Source organism: Daphnia pulex, chromosome 3 (assembly GCF_021134715.1).
Source record: "Daphnia pulex isolate KAP4 chromosome 3, ASM2113471v1".
In the NCBI taxonomy this organism is placed as follows: domain Eukaryota; kingdom Metazoa; phylum Arthropoda; class Branchiopoda; order Diplostraca; family Daphniidae; genus Daphnia; species Daphnia pulex.
Genome location: NC_060019.1, coordinates 8,603,573 through 8,623,928, shown reverse-complemented (window position 1 = coordinate 8,623,928; position 20,356 = coordinate 8,603,573). Strand labels below are relative to the sequence as shown.

Sequence of the window (20,356 nt, the reverse complement as noted above, 5' to 3'; positions counted from 1 at the left end):
TGATTACACACATCTCTCTCTACATTCTTCGTGTAAAATAGGAGAGATGTCAAGTAAGAGCGTTGTGCCAAATTCTCCCTCCCATCGAAAGGGGGGAGAGTTTACGGTGGGAGGCGAAAAAAAACCCCACCGGTCGACAATGGCCGTCACACAACAAACTCAATTTTCATCATCTTCTTCTTCTTCTCTTGAGGGGGGGCTGGCGCGGGCTGTTGCACGCGCGACATACTTTCACTTTTTTATATTTACGTGAGCCATGTGTGTGAGTGTGTGTCTTGGTTTTTCACGAAGAGGAAAATAGCAAAAGCCCCTTCGAAAATCGAGGGCATAGAGAGAGAGAGAGAGAGAACAACCTTCAACATTCGTTCCGTTTCTTTTGTGCCTGTTGTGAAAGGGAAATGAGCAGGTCTCTTTTTTTTTTCTTTTTTTTTTCGTGTGTTTCCGGCTGACGGGAGAAAGAGAGAACATTGATTTTACGAGCTTAGGTTTTTCGGGGTGGCAGCAGAGAGACCAGAACGAAACGAACCCGTCAACATTTTGGCAGAAAAGGAGAAGAAAATGATGGCGACATTCCTTCATCAAATGAACGGCCTGTTAGTAGGCGACGTTTCATCTGTCGTCAAAGCCGAATGGTGGGTGGGCTGGCCCGTCGCTCCCCCCCCCCCCCCCCCCCCGGGCTGGAAACGGTATGAGCAGTTTTCACGCTTGTCGCCGTTCAACTAGGAAGAATGTGTTGAATTTGGTCCGGAATTTTTGCCTCCCTCCTACTACTGCGGAGGGGAGATGGTCGTCCCTTAACAAGCCAACAGAGTTGCGTGATTGACGCGTCCTATATTGAGCGTTATGGAATAGCCGAATAGAAGGAGACGCCAGTTAGTTGCCCGTCCATCCGCGTGTGCGAAAGATGACGACGACAATGAATCTTGTTACCCCCCCCCCCCCCCCCCCCCCCCCTCGTGCTCTGATTGAATCAAGTCGCACCGAAAAGTGGGCGAGAGAAAGATTCTGGCTGACGTCGTCTGTCAAAATCTAACCCTCGCACAACGCCAGAAGAAGAAGAGAAGAAGAGAAGGTCCCGTCCTGCGAAGGACATGACGCCAATGAAGGTTTCCTACTTTTGATACCAATGGCCCGTTTCCAACGTCAAACGATAATCCAATGACTTGAAATTGGAGCTCCCCCCCTCCGCCATTGTAATCGAGCAGGCGCACTGTGTACGGTGGTATTTGCTTGAACCGTTAGCCAATCAATCACTTTGACCTCGTTCAGTTTGAAATTGTCAGACCCTGCTTTTGTTTTTTGTTTTTTTCTCTTTTGTTTCATAATTGAGAAATATTCAATTCTCATTCTGACTTGTCGTTATTTATGGGCGAGATACTAATTCAATATCAATGAAACCAGATCGCCTCGTCCAATCGCCAATGAACTGGAGTGGTAGTAATGAAGGTGTCGACCAGAAACTCACGTAAGCCAATTTTTATGCGTCTGCGAAAATACAGAAGAACAACCTCTGAAGACGAAAAAAAAGTAGGACGATCTAGTCGACGATAGCGAACGGGAAAAAAGCGAAAGTGACTCCAGCACTACACGCAACTTCCATCTCGTCGAATAGACACCGCCTCCGGGCCCGACTTGTAACGGGAGTGGGTCACGGAGTTGATTTTGTTTTGTTTTTTTATATTTTATTCGACTATTCAATTGCATTTTGTTTTCTTGTTCAAATCCGGCTTCTTCTTCCCTTACGTGTCCGGTTAAACAGCGTAGACGTAGTAAAAAAAAAAAAAATGACGGGGGGGAGTTGTAAGAACAACATTATGAAATTGTAAAAATAAAAAGGTGGGAACATGGCGAAATAGGCAAGAAGTTGCATTGTGCGCGTGTCCCGTCCCGTCGTCCTATTACAAATCGACCACAACAATAAGAAAGTGGACAAGTGTGTCAAGGCTCTGACTCTCTCGAGTGACCCTTTTTTGTTATTTTCCTTCTTGCCGTTTTCGCTTCTCTTTTTTTCGCTTCAACTAGTCTCTCTCTCTACATACATAACACATAGAGATAGATGGGCTTGCGCATACCCTTTCTATTCGTGACTCTCTCTTTCTTTTTTAAAACCACCATTTATTATTTCGTACTGTTGCCCACCGTTCAGTCTGTCTGTCAAACAGATTTCCACCACACCACCACCACCACTTTTTTTGTGATTTTCGACCAAATGGCCAGGAATCGCCCGAAAAGATAAAAAGAGGAAATGATTTCAAAAAGTTGAGCTTGTGATGGAAGGAGAGCGGATGTTCGCCCAGACGCGGAGACATGTCGTGTCCTTTTTTTTCTCTCTCTCTCTTTCGGCGCGTCACGCCTTCCTCGTCTCTTGACAAATTCAAAACTTGAAAAGAAATAAAAGAAGCAGCCTAGATTTTAATTCGTAGACTCGACGACCGCCGCTAGGTTATGCGCATCATGCTGTACTACTAGCCTTTAATGTTTTCCAAGACGAACAAATATTTCCGGTCTGATTTCGTATCCCCCCCCCCCCCATAACGTGTGACACGTGTCGAAATTTGCGGGAGGAAATTGTATCAATACATGACGGACGTGATTTTCCCATCCGGCCGCATGCAAACAAACACGAACGCGAGTCTCTCGCTGTTCTCTATTTGTTCAGTATTGACGATAGGATTTTTTCGAAGTCAATTAACAGAGAGAAAAAGTAGGAAAGAAAGACGTCTGTGGTGAATTGAGGTCGAGCTGGGTCTGGTGTGCCGTATCCGCACACCAGGCCACACAAGGTTATGCTCGTTTATTTGTTTGTCTGTGCGCGGAATAATATTTAATGGGTTTCCTCTTCTCTTTACGACGAGACAAGCAAACGAATGTGTGTGCGTCGAAGATGGGCCGAAAAAGTAGTACACGATATGAAATAGATGCAAAGGGGGGGGGGACAAAAAAAAACACAAGCGGGAAGAGAGTGGGCCGGCACGAACGGGAAAGTGGTCCACTTGAATGTGCCAATGTGCAACAAACGGTTTGTGGGATAAAGTTTTTTTTTTTTTTTTTTTTTTTCCGTTCAAAATTTTTGCGGGTTACTTCATCTGTTTTTTTTTTTTTTTGTGTGTCTTTCTACTTTGTCCATCCGCCGCCCGACTGTTCCAGTTTCTGCCACTCTCTTTCTTTCGACCGTTGTTGTTTATGAATTGCTGGCACATAAATTTTATACGGGACACACAACATGTCACACATAGTACATTAATAGTACGTAGTACTGAGCGTGCGGAACTTTTTTTCTTTCTGTCGTTGTTTTTTTTTTATTACCTCCGTGTTCCCGTTTACCTTCGGTTAGTTTTTTTTCGTGAGTACTTTTGGTTGGTTGGGTTTTCATTTTTTGAACGAGTCATTCCGGCCCCGTTTTCGCTTTTTCTTCTTCTCTTTTGGCCCGTTTTTGGCTCACGCTGTTTTTTTGCCCGAATGGGAAAGAAAGTGAATCCAAGGTCGTCGTTGCCGTTGGTTCATTTTCATTCGTCGAGTGGTCGGTTGGTTGGCCCGCCGGCCTCTACTCGCTCCACTTCTTGTATTATATCTGCTATCCTGTCATATTAGATGTGTGTGTTGTGTTTGTTGTGTGTGTGGTAATACTAGAGCCGGGAGTCGGTACTGCGGATTCGACACGAATCTTTTCGCCTATCCGCACTCCCTATGTTAACAGGACACGCCTTGCTATGCAGCGCAGGTTGATTTAATTTTAATTGCAGATCAACGACAGGAAATCTGCCACTTGTTGACTGAATCATTTCATTGCGCACGTTTACGACATTTCAAATCAAAACGCTAAGGGCTGATAATAAGATATGCCCCGTGAACGTGTATCGATAAAAATGGGAACGAGACTTTTTTCAAACAACTAACGGGAAAGAGAGGGAAAGAGAGGGAAGATTAGGGGAGGCACGTACGTTCACAAAGTACAGAATTGAAATCGAGGACAGTTGCACTGAGCGAACTGAAGGGAATCGAGCGAAATACGAGTAAACACACAACGTCAGTCGATTTATCAAGACAAGGAACAGGAAGTCCATCGCCAGGCTCCACAAGTCCAAACTGATAAGAAAAGATGACGGAGTCGAGTACATACATACATTTGGAAATGGGGCCCAACCTTTCCCCCCCGGCTTGATTTCTCCCAGTTGGGCGATGATTACATAAGCGACGCCAATATAAAACTTCATCTATATTCCATATAGGGTGGTGATGCAACGGCCAAGCGTTTTATTCTCTTCTTTAAATATTCTAAAACGAGCGTTGGCCACTTTCTCTCGTTCATCTTCCATCACTCTACACGCTATAGGTACCACCCCATACGCGTAATGCCGCGTTTTTTCTTTTCGACTCTGCTGGGGCCCCCCTATAATGTTTCGCCGAGATAGGCGTTCCTGCGAGGAGCCTTGCAATTCCGTTGAATGGAAAGAGAAAGTTGTCGTTTGTGGAAAAAGGAAAAAAAAAAAAAAACGAAACAAAATTCAGTCGACGATGACCCGATGTCAGGAACAGGAAATTCTCTCTCAAGAGAGAATGGCGCCCGACAGTGCAGAGGGAAACTGTCGTCGTCGTATTTCATTTCATTTCGCCATGCGACCAAAGTTCCTCAAATCAGCTGTTCTAATGGGAGGGCACATGGAATGAAGGAAGTGAGAGTTGGGATTTTTTTTTAAATTTCTGATATCTCTGCGTACACTTAATCACGAACGAAAAAAAAATAAAGTTGTGATAAAAATGCACGCATTCATCCAAGCTGTTTATTTTCTGTCTTTTGTCTTATTTTATTTTATTCTTTTTTTTACTACTGACGCAAAGGAAAGGAGGATATCTTGAATTTTATCGCAATAAGGAAGTAGATATCGGGTTTGGTTGTAGGTTATTTGCGCTGGCCGAGAAGAAGAAGAAGCATGTGTTCTGTCGTCCCTTTTTTTTCTAGTTTTATCTCGCATCAGTCAAGTGTGGCTGTTGGCCAGATATGGGTCCCCTCTAACAAGCAACAACAAAAACACAACTTCTGGGTGCACTTGTCCTCTCTCCTACCAGTTCACGAGTTCTGAGCGTATCGCGCCATACTCAAAATTGTTGGTTACGCACTCTGCTCTCATCTATCGGACACATTCAAATGTCCAAAGTTCAAAATAAAAAAAAATTTGTCTTCCTCTTTCTTTTCTTTATTTGGCCTCCCTGCGTCGTAGGAAACATGTTCGTTCCTTATTATATTCTCTGTGAAACTGGCGTTAATGATGATCATTTGGGATTTGCCGACCTCGACACGAACGATATCTTTTCATGCGTCGGCCGGGGTCTCCGGATGGAGGACCACCATCACACCACCACCGCTCTCTCTTTTTTCTCCATGCAACCCGCCACCTCCTCCCTCTGTTCAAGAGTGTCTGTGTAACGATGATGGCCTACTTTGCCACTTTTTCGTCATTTCATCCCGACTCCTACACACACACACAACGCACACGCTCAACTCGTCTGCGTGTTGTGTAATCGAATAATGTACGAGAGAATCACATGATGCGGGTGAGCTTCTCAATCATCCGAGAAATTGGCATTTTTTCCGAGATTTTTCCTCGTTTTGAAGTTGGCGGCCGATTCGATGCGCGGTGCCTTCCTACTTTTGATTCCTACACTCGTACTACTACTACTACTACGACGAGGGGCCTGTTTGTTTTTGCCCGAGAAAAATTTCTCTTTTGGCTTCCTCTCTCTTTTTTTTCGATCGTCGACTTTGGCGCTAACCTTCTGCTGATCGCTCACGCACGCTGCGAACGCACACAGGCGCTCGGCGCATTAGCTTCAACTGCCGTCGTTATTGTCGTTATTGGGCCGTTAAAAACTAGGCCACACACTCATCTGCGATCAGACATATTTGAATTGTCGTTTGAACGCTTTTTTTGACGAACGGGAATCGCCCGCTGACGGATCGAATCTGCAAGTGTCGAAACAACAACTTGTAGAGTGAGAAAAAAAGAGAAAAAGGTGTCCCAAAGTTTTTTACGAACACGAAACGCCGGTTGTTGAGCGTGAAGGCCAACAAGTGAAAGGAGTGGGGGGGGGGGGGACTTTGTGGGGTTTCGTTTCTCTTTCACAAAACGAAAAAAAAAAAAAAAGTTAAGTCTTTCTCTCCGGTTTTGGCACACTCCATTTCCCTAGCAGGAGAGACTGAACTGTGTGCTGCTGCTACACCACCGCAACCCAAAAAACTTCTTTCTCTTTTTCCATTTTTCTGTTGTCGGCGTTCTCACGACTCTACATTTTCACGTATGATCGATTTTTGTTATCCTACCTTGCGAGGTTATGGACAGTTTATGCGCAACGTTTTCTACTTTTTTTTCTTCGGCCGGGATGAGAAAGTCGGCGTCAGAGAGAGAGAGAGAGAGAGAAGTTTTGACGACGGCGAGGTTGTCGTCGTGTGCGGCCTTATATGGACAGGAGCGATGAGGACGGCCAAGCCGATTGCGAAGAAGGATTCTGTATATATAGAGAATAGAAGACGATTCTTATCTTCTTCTTTTTTTTTCGCTGTTGGACGCTTAACTGGCCTGTCCGAACGGCCGGAAGGAGTTGAAAGAAAGGAACAAAAAGAAGAAAACAACCAAAAGGAGTTGAGGGGAAATGGGAGTTTTTGTGGATCAATTGAGAACGTCAAGACGTCGGGAGGAAGTCGAGCCGAAATGGCATAGGGTCTAAAGAGAGGAGAAGAAGAAGAAGAAGAGCCAAAGGGGAGAGTCATTGGATTCACGAGGAGGCGACATTCGTCATCTCTCCTTCCTAACGGCCATACGCCGTCAATGCGCGTCGCTCTGTTGAACGACGACGACGACGATCTGTCTGCCGTGCGTTCCTCTTTTGGAGAGGCCAACAAGAAAAGATCCTTCCACATCACGCGAAGAGAGCGTCGTCTTTTTTCCTCCCCCCCTTTTTTTCCCTTCTTTTCTCGGGATGACGTCAATCGCTGGGCTTTGCGTAGGCTATACGGTGTGGTGCAGCGTGGAACGAGCGTCGCAAACACACGAGCGTGAAAGAAGAAATCAGAGAGAAAAGAGAACGGAGCGTGTCTTTCAAAGTTCTCCTTCGAAATCTTTTTGGAGTATTTTGTTTTTTAAGAAAAGACAGAATTTTATTTTATTTTATTTTTATTTTTATTTTTTGGACCGGGAGGGGTTTAATTTCAACGACTTTGGGATTTTCTAAATTGGCTCCTAACGAACGTCTATCTACTTTGTCTTTGTCGCTTCGCTTACAAAACCAAACAAACAGGAGCGTAACATAACAAAAGGCTCGGCCAATAAGATATTTAAGAAGTCGACTGAAGTGGAAATACGGCCTCGGCCGCTCCTGACGGCTGCCCCTCTTTCCTGGCTCCTAAAACATGTCTCTCTCTCTCTTTTTCCTCCTCCGCCCTCCATTGAGGAGGGCGCATAGGAGCAGCCCGGCTACTAATCCTTCGATCCCGTGTGTGTCCTATGACGTCATGGGCGTCGTCTGAAATCGCATCTGAAAATTGGGTTCGCGAGACACACAAGTTCCGTGCTGACATTGTCGTCTGTCGAGTCACGAAAAAATGAATAAGAGAAACAATAAGTTTCGATGGACGTTCTCTCTTTTGTTTTTTTGTTTTTTCGTGCTCCCAGTGGGAAACGGGAAAAAACCTGAAACAAATTTGAAATCGAGGCCGTCGAAAAAAAAGAACCAAAAAATTCACTGGGAACTGGCAATATGCGCAAAGTGTGTTGAGCAATTGTAGGGAAGGAACTTGAAAGAATGAAGAAAGGGAAATTGGGCGGAGATATAGTGTGGAGCCACACACTCTCTCTTTCACACAACCCGTTATTGTGTGTCTGGCGCTACTGTCGCACTGCTGCTTGCTGCGGCCCGTCCTGGCACCACTACCCGCGCTACTGGGCTAGTGTCTACCGTGCGGTTGCTTGGGTTGCCTGACTCTACAGTGCAGTCGAGTGCCGCTGCCTGCCAATGTGTCAGTAGGCCACTGGGCTCCGTACAGTACAGACGTGCGCGCTGCTGCTGCTTCTTCTTTCTCTCTCTCTCTTCTTCGCGACGACGTTTCTCCCTCCTGTTTTGTTTTTCCACTGTCGTCGGGGGATTTCCTGTTTTGTTTTTGCGGTGCAGACACGTACACAACTAAAAAAAAAGGACCAGGATTGTGCGTCAAGTGCGTCCCTGTCGTTGATTCATCGATTCTTTCTCATTGCGGGGAACTTGGTGGGAAAATTAGCGTATTGAATGGATGTGTGTGCGCAAACGGATCACCGACGTCATTGAATTGAGCGACTTGTCCTTGTTTACCTGCAGTTGTTGATCGCCCAGGGATTTGTGCGTGACGATGCGTTGATGAGAGGGGAAAAATTCCGCTCGCTACAACAACAACAACAACAACAACATATCAGTGATTCCTTCCTCATCCATTTCGGTTTCCGTCAACACCGCGGGGATCGCCCAAGTGTTGCAAGAACTTGAAAGGCTTTTGATTTGCTACTTGACGTCATCGAAGAAAGAAAATGAGGAACACGAGTTTGTTGGCGGCTCCGGCCGAGCCGGTCATTGAAAATGATTTACCGCTGGACTTGAGTTGCAATTCGAGACGGCGCAGTGAAGACGAGGAGGACGACGGGGAATTCCGGACTGAAACGGATCGCCGCTCGTCCGTCAACGGGCGGATGATGGAAAACGTGAAGGAAACGGACATGAGATCGGCCGGTCTGAGCATCGGCGGCCCGCCATCTCCTCCGCGCTCGCCGACGTCCGATTTCCGCGCCCTGTCCGACCTGGGCTACGTGGCCTACCATCGCCAGTTGATGGCCATGGAGCGCCAGCGCCAGTGGCTGCTGGAACAGCACGCGGCCGAAGGATCGGCGGCGCAACAGGATGGAGAGGATGAGAATGCCAAGGATCGCGATCGCTCGCGACGCCACTACCGGATCCACCGCTTTCAGCGCCACCAGAGGCGCAACAAGACGAAAAACAACGAAGGAGGAGAAGAGGAGGACGACGACGACGACCAGAACGGAGGCGACGAGCCACAGCCACTCGACGATGATCTCTTAATAATGCGCCGTCAACAACGTCGCAGCCGTCGCTCACCTCTCGGCTACGACGACGACGAAGACGACGAAGAAGATGAGGAGGAATGTTTGGGCTCGGATGCCGAAGGAGATTCCGACGACTCTCATCAGAACCCAATGGATTTGGGATTGGCTAACCCCAAAGCTTACAAGAAATCCCTCATGAAGCGATATCGTAAGTTGACATTACAACAAAAAAAAAAACACCAACAGAAATCCAATGTTTTTTTCTGGGTCACCTCTTGCACATTTCCTTCATCGGATCCCCTTTCCTTTTTTCTTTTTCGAGGGAGAAGAAAACATTTTTTTTAAGAGAGTCTCTTTTATTTTTGTTAAATTTTATTTATTTATATTTTTTTTTGGCCTGCTCTTTATGGCGTTCGTGTCCGTATCGTGTCGGACACATTTCGCCATCGTTTGGTCGTGACCCGCCTCTTGTCTGGAAAGTGAAATCCTTCCTTTCCCGTTCTTTTTTTCTTTTTCGTTTTCCACACACACACACACACACAATTCGTGCGTGTGTAAATAGGACAGACGGAGAGTAGGTTGAAAAGGAAGGAAGAGGGCGGGCCTCTCTCTTTTCTATTTTATTTTCGGGTTGGTTTTGTAATTGAAAAATGCGAAAAGAAAGAGAAAAGAGAGGGGAGACCCTGCCCTACTTTTCTGGCCAATCTTTCCTCCTTTTTTTTTTGCTGTGTGTTCAATTGCTACAACTTGACGTCTTCTTCTTCTTCTTCCTCCTCCTCGCGTGTGTAACCCATTTGCTTGTTGTGGTGGGCTCCTGTTTGATTGCCGTAGCACTGCACAGCTTTCACTTTCAAAGATGGCGCTCGACCGGGATTTCAAGAGAGAGAGAGAGAAAAAGTATCGTAGGAGTAGAGATATATGATGGAAATCGAGACACATACACTGTTGGCCTAGTTTCGATCGCATGGAAGGAAGAAGAAGAAGGAATAATAATAAAAAGGGGGCAAGCGGATAGGGCCAACCACACACACACACACACACTGTGCCTTTTCCTTTATAAGGAGAGAGACCCCACTATATAAGATTTCCCTTTTTTTTTCTTTTTATATTTTTACTCTCTCCTCTATGGATGTGTATGGTTGCCATTTTGCACCGAATGGAAAAAGAGAGAGAAAGGTTGTGACCTACATCTTCTTCCTCCTATTAACCAGAGCCTTAAATGGTTTATGATTTTATTTTCGGCTGGAGAGCGAGCGAGAGAGAGAGTCAAGGCTGCGATGTTTTAATTTGAGTAAAAACAACTCAGTTGTTGCATCGTTTGTAATTTTTCCGAGAAGAATACGGGGAAATGCTTTCGGTGGGATGATGAAACGAGAAATAAATTGAACGGACAGGGGGGAAGAAAATGGACGGAAGAGGAGCGGCGGCAAAACTGTCGGGTGCCAAGTCACGGCCCTATGACAGTCGCTTTGCTGCCCATGTCCTGAATTCCTTTTTTCTCTCTTGTTTCATCCGAGATGTACGCACACACACACAGAGAGAGGAGAAAGATATCGGGTTGTATCCAACGAAACGTCGACTTGCGTGAAAAGGTTGAACGAACGGAGATGAGAGAGAGAAAGAGGAGGCCGAGATGGCCCGGTGATGGATGGGATGAGGAAAAACTGCCAAGTTCTCTTTCTCTCTCCAGTCTCTCTCTCCTGTACAACACACACAACGGACAAACAATCTAAAAGGACAGCGACTCCGGCAATGCGGATGCAAGGAAACCGACCGACCGCGTGATTTCCTAATCCTACTCCTACCATAGCGTTTCGAATGTCTTTGAAGTCTTTTTCTACATCTCTCCACAGACAACACACACACACACACATTCGTGAAGTGGAATTTGGTCATCGGCCGCCTTTTGTGTCTTTTTGACTACACAAGAGCGAAAGAATGAGGGAGAGGGGAAAAGATTTCTTGAGCAACTGTTGCCTCAATCCCGATCTATTCCCGTTCAAGTTTGATAAAAGAGAAAGGCCGATGAATCGCTGATGAATTTTGCATAAGGGAATTGAAAAGGATGGAAAAAAGGGGGGTTTTGCAAGGTATACACTTTTAGACTTTGACAACTGCCTGGCTGGCGGCTTTTTCCCTCTTGTCTCTTTTTTTAAAAGGGAGAAAAAGCAAAAGCAAATGGGCCCCGTCCGTCTTTGGGGAAGGCCATTGATCGAACCTTTTTGCTTGCGTCATTGGGAGGGAGGGAGCGTCGTCGTCGCGCGTCATTCGAACCACCCAACCTACCACCCTTCAACCTTTTGCTTTTATACCTTAACCTCCTCGTATACCGTCGAGAGAGCCGCCGACTACCGGGGCACCCAATCCAAATAGTCCCGTCATCTGCCTCCTATCCCTTCCTCCCCTCACTTTTCTTTTCCCGAGAAAAGAGAAGAAAAAGGCAGGAGTTCGGCACGCGGGGATCGTCTTTGATTTCCTTTGCCTGCTCCTCTCGTCTTACTCTCCTTTCTCCAATGTTTCCTTGTCTGTCTGTCTAGCTGCTTGTCTGTCTGTCTATCTCTCTTTGGTTGCGCCAGACTCTTGTCGAGAGAGCCAAATAGGAAACAAGAGATGATGAACATCTCCCTACAAAACTTTCATCATCGCCTCCTATTGATTCGACCCTGTCGACACAACAAAAATAGCACAAGGGAACAGATGTCGGTCGGTCCCCCTCCTCCTTTCCTCTGTCTGAAAACTTCCAATTGAACGATCCCGTCCCGTCAATTGGGGGACATACACACACGTCAAGAGTTCCAATCTCGCCACGGAATTTTATTTGGTCGCCCAGATAAAGGGGGTCAGAAGGAACGAATCCAGAGAGAAACGGTTCATTTCTTCTCTTGCCTCGGCTCTTCACTTCCGGCTCTTCCGCATCGTTTATTGCATACAGGGGGTAAGCAGCTAATGCAGTGAAGAGATGCCTCTCAGAGTCCCGTGGCTGGAGACGTCATTGGCGACGCTGCAACGTGAATACTAAAGAAATCCTTGCCAGTTGAACTGCTCTCTCTCTCTTTCTATTTCATCCGCCAAAGCGCTCAATCGATCGTCGCGTTTTACAACGTCCCCTTTATTCCACTTGCCTCCCCCGTCATTGGTTTTGATAAGAAGAAGGAATAGTCAAAATAGCGAGTGATTTTTTTGTTTTGCCATGACGTACTGGCGCCATGTCGTCCCTGCAAACCATTTTTCCGATTCGGAGAAAAAATGTGTTGCCACAGGATATTTTCTTCTTCTGGCATTTAACAATTCACGACTCCCGTGTCGTTTTTTTGTGTCGAAGGTGTATCATTAATGCTTCCCTAGTCGTCGACACTTGCCGACAGTCTTGTCAGAAAAATTATTTACGAGGCCCTGTGATGATGACAATGCGCCATTTTCAGCTCGCGCAAGAAAAAAAAGGAAGAAGAAGAAAACAAGTTGATTATCCCCCCCCCCCTTTGACGTCGTCGCCGTCGGTAGGAACCAGGAGGGGTGGTCTTGGCGTCCGGGAGAGAAAGCAACAGCCACTGTTTCTATGGCAACCGCAACCCGATTTGCCCCTGCTGCCTTTTTTCCCCGTACTACTTGTGTTCCTTGACGTTGAGGAACGGGAGCTGCGCAAAGGGATCGCGTCATTGATGAGCTTTGTAACGTCGTGACGTCAACGGGCGCCGGCGGTTGGGTCGATCGCTGGGATTGACTGAATTGAATGGATGTGTCGCACACACACGCACACGAAAGCAAGGCGCACGATAAAAAAAGAAACAACATGCGAGCGAACGAAAGGGAAAGTTGGCAGACGAGAGAAATGGAACGAACCAGCGAAAGAAAACGTGAATTGCTCGGTACCGGTGTATGTCTGTCTGTGTGTGTGTGTGTGCGCACACAGGTGGGTTGCAGAACACAAAAAAGGCTGGCAGACTTATCATTGAGGTCGGGGTTTTTCGTTCGTTCGTTTTCTGCTCGGGAAATCCGAACGCCGAAGGAAAAGAACCCCCCCAAAAAAAATTAAGTTATTCTCCCCGTTTCGGTGGAAGATAAAAATCAGAGAAGCGAGTCGTGTGCAGCCTTGGTTTCGGCCACTCACGACGAGGTGCGAAACTCTTTCGCACAAACCAAACGCCAAAAAAGAGGTCGCGAAAAAACGAATGAAAAATATAAAGTACAAGGTCGTCAAAGTGGGATCAGCAGACATTGTAAATCGCACACACACACACACTCTCCCTCTCTCTCTTCTTCTTCGTCTTCTTATTCATGTCTGGTTGTTAAAATGGCAGACTGAAACGACGTTCACTTTCTCTTGTCCTGCTAACCTACTTGCGCCACCATTTTTGTGTTCGCATACTTTACGCTCTCCAGACTTAATAATCGGCGGGAGCTCTGCTCTCTTCCTCTCTGGTGACGACCAATTTATCCCAATTTTGCGTCGTTTTTTATTTATTTGGTTGCTGCCCTGAATGACGCCATTTTATTGGTAACACAAGAGCTGAAAGTAGTACGGACGTTTGTGTCAGGAATCCATTTCGTTCTCCCTTTTTTATTTTTATTTTGGATTCACCTGACCTGGAATCGAGGTCCTTCATCTCCAATGATAGAAACCGATGCTGGTACCTGCATGATATTGTTGTTGTTCCAGGCACCTTTTCAGAAGGGACTTGAGCCTATTTAATACAACACGGCAGTAAAGGTGAAAATGATACCGTTGACATTTTCGGCAGAAATTGGGGTCGTGTTCCTTTTTTATTTTTCAGGTTTCTTTTCTTGTTTTTTTTTGGGGGGATATGCGGGAGAGAACCCACCATCACGAAATGAATTCTTTTCCATTTAGAATTTTTTAAACGTTTGAAATCACGCGCTTTTGCAATTTTTTTTCTTTTGGGGGGACTCGGTTAACTTGAATTGTATGTCGTGAGTGTGTAATCAATGGAACAGAAGGAGAGAGAGAGAGAGAGGACCGATTGAGGCCAAGGACTTTGACGGCACACGATTTCGCCTGGGTGTGCGTTTTTTTTTCTCTCTCTCTCTCCCGTTTTTGTGCCTTTCGGGAATGTCGAAGAGTGAAAGTATGCCACAACCACCACGCGACTTGCAACAACAACAAACGACTTGCAATCTAACATAATAAAATAAAATAATTATTTTGGTTTTTTTTTTCCTTTTATATTTTTCGCTTGGTCATTTTGAAATGGCCTATTCTTTTCCAACGGGGGTTTTCTTTATCCTTCACCTCGGCCCGTTGGAAATGGCCGGAACAAACGGCAAAACAACGTGACGAGTTAAGCACTCGCGTGGCCAGTCCACGTTTGTTTTGTTGGGTCTGGTCAGCTGTTATATTTTAGATTGCCCAATCCGTCTTCTTTCTGTGTGGCTTCTTCCCCCCCCCCCCCCCCTACCTATTTGATGCTACTCCGTGACGTCTCTCCCGTCCGTAGGGCAGAAGCGAAAAAAATAAAATAAATGACAACCTTCTCCCGCGTGAAGCCGAAGAACCGACGAACCGAACGACTGGACGGAAATAGAATTAGAAATAGTTTTTCGGTCGGGTTCGGGGTTCGGCCAAGAAATTAAAAAGATGAAGAACGTGTGTTTTTCGCGCCTGGACGAAAATGGAATCAAACAAAAAGGCCCATTTCTTTACGATTGTGATTTACGAGGCCCTGGGTTTCAAAAGAAACGGACATCCAAAAGAGGGGGTGTGTGTGTGTGAGCTCATCTCTACACACGCGTCATATAGTATAGTATAGTAGTAGAAATGGCAATTTATATATATATACACACACATACGCATCTGTTGCCAAACTATATTGTACACGGAAAAGACACACAGAGAGCGGCTAGCCGGCCCGTGGTGGTGTATCGATGGCTTGGCATGCGGAGAATTCCAAACATGATTCATGATGATAATTTTGGGGTTTTCTTTTCTTTTCTTTTTGTGTAGTGGATACGGCAGTGGACGGTAGCCGTGGTGGATCGGCAGGCCGTCTGGTCTTGCAAGCGGCCAGGAATAACGGCTACAACACGGAGACGGGCTCGCCCACTACAACAGCCGCCGGCAGCGCTCAATCGTCGACCGTTTCTCGCCAACTTCATCAACTGCAACAGCTTCAACAACAACAACAGCAACCGCCTACGACGACGACGACAACAACGACAACTTCTCCAGTGTCTGCCGAGCCTCCCAGGACCCTCCTTCGCGGAATCCTCAGCCAACAACCCGGAGCCACCGTGCCCGGATTGGCCGCTACTAACAACAGCGCCAACGCTGTTTTGGGTCTGGTCAATCTGCACAGCATCCTTCAGCCGGGTCATCCGGCCTTGCGTCCGGCTGGACCTGCCGATCACCAGCAACAACAACAACAGCAACAACCTGGACCCTACCACCATCACCACTTAAATCTTCACCAGCAACAACAACTTCTCCGCCATCCGTCGCTGGTGCCAGCTCACCATCCGCACGTCAAACCCGGTACATTCATTGTTGTTGTTGTTTTTCCGCTTTTTTTCCTCTTCTTGCGAAGGTTGTTGGATATAGTTTGGAAGGGGTTAGAAACATGCTGGCACGAGTTTAGCGGAAAAATGACAAACTGCTTTTGGCCACCAACGAAGCGGGCTAGTTGGCTAATTGGCCACCCCTGGAGCGAGTTGAACATGGGGATGATATCAACTGACCGTCCATTTTGGGCTGCCTCCCCCCAGTAGTTAGATGATACGGGGTGTTGTCGGTCACACATGAGGTCAACTCTTTGACAAACAAGGGTCAACTTGCCAGTCGCATCTTTTTTATTTTTTTTTCCGTCGTATATTTTTCTTATTTCCGCGCCACTTCCCACGGAAAGAGGGAAAAAAAATAAAAGGGGGGAAGCAGAAAGTCACTCTGCCCGTCCGAAATTAGACACAAACACTCACACACAGGGCGGGCTATATAAGTTTGTTTGTTCTGACAAATTCTCTCTCTCTCTCCTATACTCCCTATACTGCACTTTTTGCTATCCCAGCCGAGAGAGAGAGAAGCTACTGCTGGAGATGGGTGATTCATGGGCCAGCTGAGCAATGATGAGTTAGCCTCTCTCCCTGTGTGTGTGTGTGTGTGTGTGTGTGTGTGTATCTTTTATTTTTTTGCGTTTCTTCTTCTTTTTTTGTGTTTTTTGTTGACTCTGGGGAAATTGACAGGAAATAGCCGGCCCGTCTCGTTCAGGCCGGGCCGCCGTGTTGGAAGTTGTGCGTGCGCCCGCTCTCTTCTCTACTCTTGACTTCTTTTTCTTCGCCAGACCAATTTCATTCTGTTTAGACTTTTGGTTGGACAACAACATTAACTGACGTCTCTTTTTTTTCTTTTCTTTTTTGGACTTTGTGTGTTTTTGTTGCTGCTCCCGTCGCCGTCGCCGTCGTCGTCGTCTCTCCTGTGAACCCGCGACACATCCGCACGGGCAGGATCGTTACCACCTTCACCGGCCGACAGCGGCGTCTCTGACGTGGACAGCAGCAGCGGCCACACCAGTAACGACGAGTTAAAATCACGACTGCAATCATCAGGTAAAGGAAAAACAACAACAACATTAACCAACCAACCAACCAACCAACCACCCACCCTTTACCGTGGCTCCTCTCCTTTCCGTATCATAAGATCAAAATGTGTCCAGCTCCTTTACACGCCATTCGTATTCATTACCATCCTTAACTTGAAAACTACTCTACTGCTCAACAATTTCTAAACAAAAATCTATCTGGTGGCGGGGTTGCTTGTGTATTACAAAAGGTGGTGTTTATGGCAACGAGGACGACCTGGTTGATAGCCAAAGTCCATCGCCCATCACTTCTTCTTCTCCCTCTTCTTCTTCTTCTTCCTCTTCTTCTTCTTCTTCTTCTTCTTCGAGTAGCTGCAGTAATGGTGGTGGTGCTGGCCAGCGATTCATCCCGCAGCCGCTCTTCTGTTACGAACGTTTCTCTGTCCTTCACCAGCAACGTTCTCTTTACGGTAAAATATTTCGGTTGTTGCACATTTTTTGTTGTTTTCTTTCTTCCTTGTTTGATTTGTCAGCCAGCAAACAATCAGCTGCCAGGGGATGTTGTTCCGATTTCCTGTTATGCCTCGACAGAGAGAGGGGGGCCGCCTAGAGAAAAAATAAAAAGTTTTTCCATTTTTTTTTCCAAACGATCGACCTGTTGGTTGTCGGTTTCTCGCCAAGTGTAGTTCCCACGTTCCTTTTTTCCCTTCTTCTTCTTCTTTTGATCTCCTTTCCAGTTCACCCCCTTTTCTCGTTGCTTCCCTTGTACATGGTCGTTTTTCCCTCTTTTAGACTTCCATCAAGTGGCGCAAAGTCGTCTCTTTCCATCCAACGGGTATAATAACAAACAGCCAACTCTCCCTTTCGTTACGATGGCAGAAGGACCCATGTCTCTCTAGCCCCCCGCCCTTGGTTGCTCGCAACGGTGCCTCTTCTTCCACTCTTTCAAGGTCGGCCGGGGCTGAGGCCACAAAATGTTTAGAAAGTAACCAGCAACAGTCAACTTGTTGTCCAATGTTTTCCATACATGAGAACCAGAAGAAGAAGAAGAACCAGCCCAAGGGACATAAATGTTGTCTTCTTCTTCTTCCTTTTTTTCTTCTTTATTGACTTGTTCACACCAATACCAGCTGGGAGAGGAAAAAGGGGGGAGAGGAGGAAGGTTTAGGAGTGTTTGGTCGGGTTAAGAAATGTTTGCCTTGTTGTTAGTTCTAGAAAAGGGGGGAGGGAGTTTGAACAGAATTTTCTTTTATCAAAATTACCCAAGAACAACAACACGAACTCGTTTCCTTTTTCCCTAGAACCGGGAAACGGAAGCGATGTAAAATGGTCATGCGTCGTTTAGCGGCGACGTCGCGACGCTACTCAACTTTGAGACTGGAGAGAAATTTATTGCGCCCGTAGTCTTCGGTTGGCAAGTTTAAAAAAATAGGCAACAAACAGAAGATGATGATGATCCTCTTTTCCTCTTGTATTCACTTTTTGATTTGGCTCTGATTGAGGGCCCCATTTGCCAATGACGCCATTGGTCCCCTCGTTCTCTGTGTCGCCTCTTTTTGTACGCCACTAGAATAGAAGTCGAATTGGAATTGAAGTGAGCCTTATTCCCGTCACTTGTTGTTTGCCTCGACTCCTCTCCGGGAATGTTTTCGGGCAATGCAATCGAAAGTCGATCGATTGAGCGACGAAACGTACAGCTCCCGCCCTATGCAGCAGCAGCGTCACCAGTTAGTAGTCACCGAAATATCTCTGATAATATTCCAGTCGATGGAAATAGAATGTCTATAAGTATAGATACATGTTTTCCCGTTTTCTTTCATCTTATTTTCTTTTTTCGTGAAAAAAAAATGTGATTTCCAGTACGGATTTAATAACGGGACATTGGGTCTCACTTTCTCTCTTTTGTCTCGTCGCGTCTTCCTGTAATTTGCGTGCGTGAAAGTTTTTTTCTTCTTCTTCTTCTTCTCGTCTGTCCCGTTTTCGAGTCCCACGTTACATCCGCCGACAACACACACGCAAAATATTCGCTTCTTCTTCTTCTTTTTAAGTTGGGAGAAGAAACTGCGTGAATGTCTTTGGCGTGCAATCAAAAATGATCCGCCCCTCTTTTCCCTTTTTTTTTTTTTTTACCTCCTGGTGTCTGGTAGGAGGTTAGGTTGGGTTAACTTTCTCTTTTTCTTTGATAGCACGCGCGTCCCAAAAAAAATAAAGGCGAAGAATATCCGAGAGTGAGAGTGTGAACGTGAAGGAAGTTCAGTCACGCCGCATTGGGTCCCGTCCAGAGCGCGCGCACTGGGGTTTCTTCTTTTTATGTATTTCGAAAAAATGTGGGCAAATGTACTATAAAGTTGTCCGTCTTCTTCTTCTTACAAGAGATGAAGAAGAAAAGACAAAAAAACTAAAAATTGAAAAAGAAAAACGCAACTTTCAATCGGGATGAAAAGGTCGAGAGGTGGTTTTTTTTAAAAATGAGGAGCGCGACGGAACAGACGGACAGACGGATGGACAGGCGGGACCGGGATCGATATTTGCAGGGCACACACGCTCTCCAACCCCACCCCGACGAAAAGAAGAAGAAAAAGTAGCGGTGATGACGTCGGACGTGCATCAGTATTGCTCCCGCCATTGCAGTTCACGGTGGGAGGGATTGACGTCAGAAAGGGGGGGGGGCAAGGGAGGAGGCCTCTTGCCGATTTGCCTCCTGGAACTCGACTGGCGTCAATGTCGCGGGCTGGTGGTTGCCGGTATTAAAAAATCGGACAGGCTCGATCGATGATTGACTTGGAGAGCTCAACATTTTAACGGCCAGTTGCGAGGACGGGAGGAGAGAGGTTCCAATCTCTCACTCCTAATGTCAATCCAATATCTCGCCCACTCTTGCGATCCCCCACCATCAGTTAGGATAAGAGCCAGATTTGATTTCTCGAAAACCCATTTGGCAAACACGCAACTGAAAGGACCAATCTCTCTCTCTCTCCTTTCAGTAATTACGGCAGTCCTGCCCGGCCGGTCCCTACCGATTTTGACCGTTTAACCTTTTTCCATCTCCTTTATTTCTTTCTTTCTTTCTTTCTGTCTTGCGAGCATATCCGTGTGTACGTGTGTCTGGCCGCGTGAGTGACCGTTCTCAAGGCCGCCTTGGACACACAGTGGCTTCTCTTTCCACTCTCATCCGCGTTCCTTCTTCCCGGTTCTCTGGAAACCAAGAAGAAGAAGAAGAGCAAGAACCAAAACACTCTGGTGAGGAGTACATGTAGAAACAGGAGAAGAAGAGGGGGGGGGGGAAAGACCAGCGGTCAAACGGAATTTCGCGGTCAAACGGCACGTGAAAATTCCCACTTCTTCTTTAGCCGAGTGAAATAATCGACAAGCGCTGGGCGTGTGTGTGTGTGTGTGCGTGTTAAGTCCGCGGGATTATTTGCAATCGCCTCGTATAGACGCAGACAGACGGCGCTGTAAAAGTCGGGTGGCGATTTACGATGACGCGCCAACGACCCGAGATTTTCTTCTTTTCGAGAACGCAACGGACGGAATGGCTGGAATGAAGGTGAAGACGACCAGGAAGTTCGCCGCATTTCATTCGCCCACTTTTCTTCTTTTTCTATCAGTTTCTTTTCTTTTCGACGAAATCAAAGTGGCGACTCTAGTGCAAAGAAGGAAGAGATATCTGTCCTTGAGATGTTTCATCCCGTTGGCGTGAAATTATGCAAACTCACGCCAAATAATCAAACATCTCCACGCCCGCTC

General features: G+C 46.5%; 1 protein-coding gene across 8 annotated transcripts in view; it reads left to right on the top strand.

The window, feature by feature from the left end:
- The window catches only part of LOC124189898 (ecdysone-induced protein 74EF-like), a 55,765-nt gene that overhangs the window by 30,115 nt on the left and 5,294 nt on the right, over positions 1–20,356 (top strand). For 3 of the 8 annotated variants that reach the window (XM_046582403.1, XM_046582404.1, XM_046582402.1), the window contains exons 9-11: positions 15,043–15,570; positions 16,536–16,637; positions 16,861–17,079. In XM_046582403.1, coding sequence (XP_046438359.1) covers positions 15,043–15,570; positions 16,536–16,637; positions 16,861–17,079 — 849 coding nt within the window. Of the gene's footprint in view, positions 1–7,196; positions 9,292–15,042; positions 15,571–16,535; positions 16,638–16,860; positions 17,080–20,356 lie in introns of those variants that run through there. The other 5 variants (XM_046582408.1, XM_046582405.1, XM_046582406.1 and 2 more) reach the window with 4 other exon arrangements.